The sequence below is a fragment of the Cryptotermes secundus genome, unplaced genomic scaffold, assembly GCF_002891405.2.
Source record: "Cryptotermes secundus unplaced genomic scaffold, Csec_1.0 scaffold25, whole genome shotgun sequence".
NCBI lineage: Eukaryota > Metazoa > Arthropoda > Insecta > Blattodea > Kalotermitidae > Cryptotermes > Cryptotermes secundus.
In genome coordinates, this window is record NW_019722421.1 from 58840 (window position 1) to 66033 (window position 7194).

General features: G+C 42.0%; 1 protein-coding gene across 1 annotated transcript in view; it reads left to right on the forward strand.

Moving 5' to 3' along the window:
• LOC111861252 (membrane-associated protein Hem) overlaps positions 1-5157 on the forward strand; it is a 46820-nt gene extending 41663 nt beyond the window's left edge. The window contains exon 5 of the mRNA XM_023845667.2: positions 4602-5157. Within this exon, the coding sequence (XP_023701435.2) occupies positions 4602-4634 (33 nt within the window). The 3' untranslated portion in view covers positions 4635-5157. The remainder of the gene's footprint in view (positions 1-4601) is intronic.
• The last annotated feature ends 2037 nt before the right edge of the window (positions 5158-7194 follow it).

Below are 7194 nucleotides of genomic sequence, written 5' to 3' on the forward strand. Positions count from 1 at the left end.
AGCTGTGTGGGCTGGAGCATTGTCGTGGTGAAGCAACCAGTTCCCATTTCTCCACATTTCGGACCGTTTTCGTCGCACACACTCTCGTAATCTTCGTAACACATCAAGGTAAAAATGTTGGTTCACTGTTTGTCCTGGCGGAACGAACTCTTTGTGGACAATGTCATTCACATCAAAAAAACAAATCAACATTGTTTTCACATTAATAAGGGGAATGCGCACAATGTGCATAGAGTAATTGTTTGTTTTTTTTTTTTCCGCGACTGTATTCGGTTATTGATGTGGTTAAGTTCTGCATATGGTAATGTGGTATCTACTGCACTTTTTATCAGTGTTTACACACACGCGTCATTTGCTTCGTGGAAACGTTCGTTCTTGCATATCTTGTGGTGGAATCCGTGTGTTGCCAACCTAGTAATTGTGTGTCGTAATTTTCTGTTGGGTCCTGTCCAGGTTCTGTCAGTCATTGCATCAGTGCTGTAGAACTCTTCCCATATTTCCTCTCTTTTTTGTTTTCTTTCTTTGATAACTTCCTCTGAGTTTTTTGTGCTTNTTGGCAGTTGATATCTGAGTTCTTCTAATAGGAAATTTTCCTTGCATGGTTCGTATGTTAGTCTGGATTGTGTGTTCTTAGGAAGCCCTAGCACTAGTTTAAGGTATCTTGCCTTCATTAGTTCTATTTTCCGCAGGTTTTGTTTGGATAGTTTTTCCCAGGTTATCTCTATGCCATATGGGACAAATTTTTGCATGGAATATTTTCATTGCTGTTTCTAGCGATAATAGTTGCAGGTTTCGGATGGTGTATATAGCTTTGATGGCTGCTGTGCATTTTTCTGTTATGTGTGCCGTGAATGTTGTAGATGTAGACTGCGGTGTTAAGCTGAGGTATTTATATTGTTTTACTGATTTTATGTGTTCTCCATTAAATTTTATTTCATCATTTTTTTCCTTTTTTTCCCCCTTTTCTGAAAGTCATTAGTTGGGTTTTGTTTTTATTTATTTGAAGTTTGTTTTGTCTTGCCCAGCTCTCCAGTGTAGTGGAGGCTTCCTGTAGCTCCTCAATATTTTTTCCTCCAACTGTCATATCGTCTGCGTACATAATTAATTGTACCCCTGTGTGTTTTTCCATTGTTTTGGCCAAGTCTGCTGTTGTAATATTGAATAGTAATGGGCTGAGGGGGTCCCCTTGCAGTAGGCCATTTGTTTGGATTATTTCTTCGGATTCTGACACCGTATCTTTTATTATGATTTTATTGTTTTTGAGGATGTCTCCTATTAGGCTTGTTGTTGTGTTCTCTTCTCCTACTATTTCCCTCAGTTTTGTTGTGATTATACTCCTGTCGAGTATGTCGAATGCCTTGCTATAATCTATGAAAACTACATGGTATTTTCCTCGTGGGTGTCTTAATGCTTCTTCAATTGCTTCTAGTAGTGCTGTGATGGCTTGTATCGTTGATCTTTGTGGCCGGAACCCAAATTGATTTTCCGGGATAAGTGAGTCTACTGTTGTTGTTAAACGGTCAGTTAGGGTTTTGGTCAGTATCTTGAACATTGTTTTCACATTGGATCGCACTTGACGCGCTTTCTTTGGTCGTGGTGAAGTTGGAGTTTTCCACTGGCTTGATGATTGCTTTGATTCTGGATCGTACCCATAGCACCAAGACTCATCGACAGTCACAATTCTTTTAAGAAATTCTGGATCGTTCTGCACTTCACTCTTCAAGTCGCGGCAAACATTCACGCGGTTTTCTCTTTGGTCATCTNGTTGACATGTTGCAAGATTTGAAACGGGAAAACCACTCGTAGACCTGTGATTTCCCCAAAGCATCATCATTAAAGGCTTGCCGAAGCATCCCAACAGTCTCGGCTGCAGTTTTCCCTAACAGAAAGCAAAATTTCACGCACACTCTTTGTTCCATCTGGTCGGCCATCTCACTAATCGCCAAAGGGTTGAAACAGGAACGAACACAACAGAGCACCACAGACAAACCACTTAACTCAGACTGACGTCAGCTCACTAACAGTCGCGGGAGACCCCCAGCTAACCCCACCTAGCAGCACAACTCGTAACTACAAAGCATGCGTGCGCAACAGGTCGGTTCCGGTTATTTTTGGGTCCCCCTTCGTATAACCACCTCTAACAGTAAACAGTTAAGGGGCTTGCACAGTGGTTACCGTGGTAACATTTACATTGTTTGGATTTTAACTGTTGCATGAGCGGAGCATGAGCATCCCTATAATGTGATACAACCTACCAGCAAGGATTTGAACATGCGCAGTCGTCATTTGCGCATACTGTTACTAATATCTCTAACAGCGGAGTGTAACTCCCATTGGAGAGAGGGAAACATGCAGACCAGCCATCTATGTTCAGCTACATAAACTAGGTAGTCTGAAATGACGGGAATCGGTTATAATACACCTATCGCAAATAATCGAATCACATAAGTGTCAGCCAATCACAGGATCTTAAATTTCGGTTGAAGGCTTTGGGCGGTTGTGTCTGTAATACTGCATAGTTTCAGAAAACCAGGGGGTGGCAACTCAATGCTATTGGCCAGCGTGACGTCATGAAGCATCACTGCTGCCGCGGTGGCCAGCTGCAATTTTCATAATAAAAAAAAGCTACAGCCAGTGCCGAGGGCTCGGTCGGTAAGAATGTATGCTATCATACAACCTGCCCTGTCGGTAAGAAAGCATGCTATTATACCGCCAGCAATTTTTTACTGCTCCCTCCCAAAAAATCACTGGTTCACACATATAGCTAGAATTAATAATTGATGTAAATGAAATGTTCTTATTTAACAGGCACTGGTGAGAAACTTTCTCCCGATAAATAATGTTGCAACCTGATATCTTGTACTGTAGAGGTTCTTACTCCGTTGTGTTTTCTGTTTTCGAACTGAGTTTAATATCACTTCGCTCAAAACCATCTGGAGGGGAATGAGTTAGATGATATTACACTCAGTTTGAAAACAGAAAACACACAACGGAGTAAGAACCTCTGCAGTACAAGATATCGGGATGCAACATTATTTATCGGGAGAAAGTTTCTCACCAGTGCCTGTGAAATAAGAACATTTCATTTACATCAATTCAACACCCCCTTACTGAAATGCAATGGATATTTGAACTGTAACATATATAGAATACTTGTGCTTAGGAAAGGTGACTGTCTGTGTATACTTGAAAGAAAATTTTGTTTCCATCAGAGATACTTGTATTCAACTTCATAACTTTGCTTACAACTTATACCTGAAAGCTGCACTGAACATAGCTTTTCAGTTACATTAATGTGTTATGTATCATGTACAGGAAGTAATAATACGCAGGTTTCCATTTGTTATTACTTTCAGTAGTACAATGAAACTCGAGAATCTGATACACTCTCTTGTTAACAAGATTAAGATTGCATTTAATAATATACGAAAAGCAATAAAATAATTGCAGAACTCTTACAAACCTTTATTTTTTTTTTTATTTCTTTCATTCTGGTCCATCACACTAACAATCACAAAGACAAAAATAACTCCGTACAGCAAGCCACGAACAAACACGGACGATGCTAAGAATCTCCTTCACAAGATAGACAGGTGGCACAAGTTCAGCCCCCTCCAGGAAAGACGATAGGAGAAGTGACACGAACCTGCATGGTTTATAAAATTTTGACTTAAAGAACAAAGTTTTAATACCAGGAAGGCTGCTGCGATTGTGAAAAGTTGAAATTGTGTATTCCAGGCATTGTGTGTGTGTGTGTGTGTGTGTGTGTATGCAGTGCTTGAGGTGGAATGAAAATAGAACCGGGATGGTTTTCCCCTTTTAATTCGTAGACATTTAATTCATAGGAATTTATTGCCAAAGAAGTAACGGGATGTTTTAAGCCATTTAGAAAAGAACCGGGATACCATCCCGCCACATCCCACCCCACCTCAAGCCCTGTGTGTATGTACTTTAGCACTCAGAACACCTACTGTGATAATGGTTTCCGAATAAGTATTGATGTTCCCTCTGATGACGATCCGTAAGGATCAAAACATGCAAGGGTGCTGAGTTTTCAAGTGGNACATTTAATTCATAGGAATTTATTGCCAAAGAAGTAACGGGATGTTTTAAGCCATTTAGAAAAGAACCGGGATACCATCCCGCCACATCCCACCCCACCTCAAGCCCTGTGTGTATGTACTTTAGCACTCAGAACACCTACTGTGATAATGGTTTCCGAATAAGTATTGATGTTCCCTCTGATGACGATCCGTAAGGATCAAAACATGCAAGGGTGCTGAGTTTTCAAGTGGTAAAACTTAAATAGTTACACTGCACGGAGTTGATTTTGTCTTTGTCTTTGTTGTGAAACGAGAGTCGACATTTACGCATGAATTTACATCTGTGTGTTACTTATGTACATAAGGATTATGGATTATGCGTACTGCGCCCAGTGAAATTAGAAACAAACATGAAGTCAGTGTTACTACGATACTTCATCCAGATCGTATTTCAGTATTTTAAGCATCTTTCGGTGTAGCCTAAAGAAGGACCGTAGAATCTCAAGAAAGTGAAAGTGTACTTTGATTCTGTTATAATTTTTGTATTATTTCTTGCAGTATAGATGGGAAGAAAAAAAAATGTTCTGCTAAAGCATGCACGTCTTCCAGTGAAGAAACTGGATTGAGATTCTTCAATTTTCCGAGAGATTCAGCACAGTATGACCCAGATCTGAAATATTATTATAAAACATACCATAATATTTTGGCGAGTGTTATTAAAGGAGCTAAAAATCTTCATTATAATCAATTAATTTCAAACAATAGCTGGACAACATCAATACCAATAATGTTCTTCAGAATTTTCTGTGGTTTGAAGAAAACTTTTGACGCTGACAATATCTGTCTGTCTATCTCTCTATCTGCCTCTCTCTGTCTAAGTAGAATTTAATGAATAGTTGGTAAGGTCACTGCATTGATAAAATCCTATGTAAAACATAGGTACCAAAATGTAAGTCTATTTTACTCATTGGAGAAAAAATTTAACTGCAATATTAATTAATGATGTTGGTCTGTTATATGCTGAATGCCTAGTAGTGTACTTTTATGTTTCATTATTGTAGTCTTGTGTCATTAGTGTGCTGCATTCTTTCACATATATATTTTAAAACATTGTTAATGATTTACTCACTGTGATTTGTCTTTGATAACATGTGTAATTGTTATGGGTTAAATATAATTAATTTTTATTTATATCATTGATGGGACTTGTCCTGTTGTCTTAGACTATTACTATATCCACTGTTCTTCCAGCCGTGTAAGGATTAATGCAAAGTAAATAAATGAATGAATGTCTGTTTTTGTACATGATGTAATGTAGCACCTACACCATGTTTGTAATGTTTACTGATGAATTATTTCAAGCTTTTGAGACAATATGTAATACTCTTACAGGGCTATGGTATGGGCAGGAAAAGTTGGGTTATCCTGGACTACTGATTCTGCTGCACTGAATGCTGCACAATAAAGTTCTGTGCAGCAGACATTTCTCTGAAAGTGATTTCACTGCAGCTGAAAGGGTAAACCTTTGTGGGGCTCTTGTCGCTGTGTGTAGTCTCGTCACTACTCCTATGACAACCCACTTCTTCGGAACAGTTTGTTGGCCCTGAAAAGGACCGTAACTGTTGAGATGCTTGATCGGAGAGTTAGCACGGCGCGCGCCGGTAAGGAGAAAGGCTAGTTACGGTGAATAGCTGTTGAAAAGGTTAGTCGTTGAGCGCGGTCGTAGGAGCCATGAGGCAGTGGCTACGCCAGATGCCCAGTGAGTCAGACCGTAACACGACCACCGGCGAGTCCAGGCGCGGTGCCCCAGTGAGTCGGGTGTGAGAGCGCCGGACGGCCGAGGCAGTCGTGCCTGGCGCAGCCTGCCAATGTCTCCGAAGACCGGGCGCTGGCGACGAAGCCTGCTGGCTGAAGTTGCTTGCTGTGTGGCTTGATCGTAGATTGCAGTCGGACTGAATGAACTGATGAACTGATGTTAGCTGTTCGAAGCTGCTCCTTTTTATACACTGGTCGGTGGGGCGTAGCCAAACTCGTAAGTGAGGAGGAAGAATTGATTGGCTAGTGCGCGTAATGACGTAGATGCGTGCTAGCAGCGATCCTAGTATAAATATGAACGTTTGAAGCAATCTGGTTGGTTAGCGCGCGTGATGGTGAAAAAGTGATGTGAAGAGCGAGCGTTGCAGAAAAGCGTGATAATGTGGGATGTTCCCACATCACTCCCCCCCTTGCGAGAAGTGATGTTGCTGTTTGCGAAGTGTATGCGGCATCTATGCTGGGCTATGATGATCCAATGTAGGAGTCGTTACTGATGTTCACCACACGCGCTTCCAATCACGTCGCGGTCACCAATGTGGGGCTCTTGTCACTACTCCTATGACAACCCACTTCTTCAGAACAGTTTGTTGGCCCTGAAAAGGACCGTGACTGCTGAGATGCTTGATCGGAGAGATAGCGCGGCGCGCGCCGGTAGGGAAAAAGGCTAGTTATGGTGAATAGCTGTTGAAAAGGCTAGTCGTTGAGAGCGGTCGTAGGAGCCATGAGGCAGTGGCTACGCCAGATGGCCAGTGAGTTGGACCGTAACACGACCACAGGCGAGTCCAGGCGTGGTGCCCCAGTGAGTCGGGTGTGAGAGCGCCGGACGGCCGAGGCAGTCGTGCCTGGCGCAGCCTGCCGATGTCTCCGAAGACCGAGCGCTGGCGACAAAGCCTGCTGGCTGAAGTTGCTTGTTGTGTGGCTTGATCGTAGACTGCAGTCGGACTGATGAACTGATGACTGATGACTGATGATAGCTGTTCGAAGCTGCTCCTTTTTATACACTGGTCGGTGGGGCGGAGCCAAACTCTAAAGTGAGGAGGAAGAATTGATTGGCTAGCGTGCTAGCAGCGATCCTAGTATAAATATGAACGTTTGAAGCAATCTGGTTGGGTGATTCATTCGATTGGTTCGTATTTCATGCGATTCTATTGTGTGTTGACGGGACTGAAAGGATTGTCTGTTGTTTAGGTGTGCTCTCCACCTCAGTGTATATGGCCCATTGCGAAATCTCTCCTTAAGAGAGACGGACAAAGGGCACCAACTGCTATTCATGGTTCTTCTGGCCTAAAATTTTATCCTTCTGAAAAAGCCAATGAAATTGCCGACTGTTTGGAAA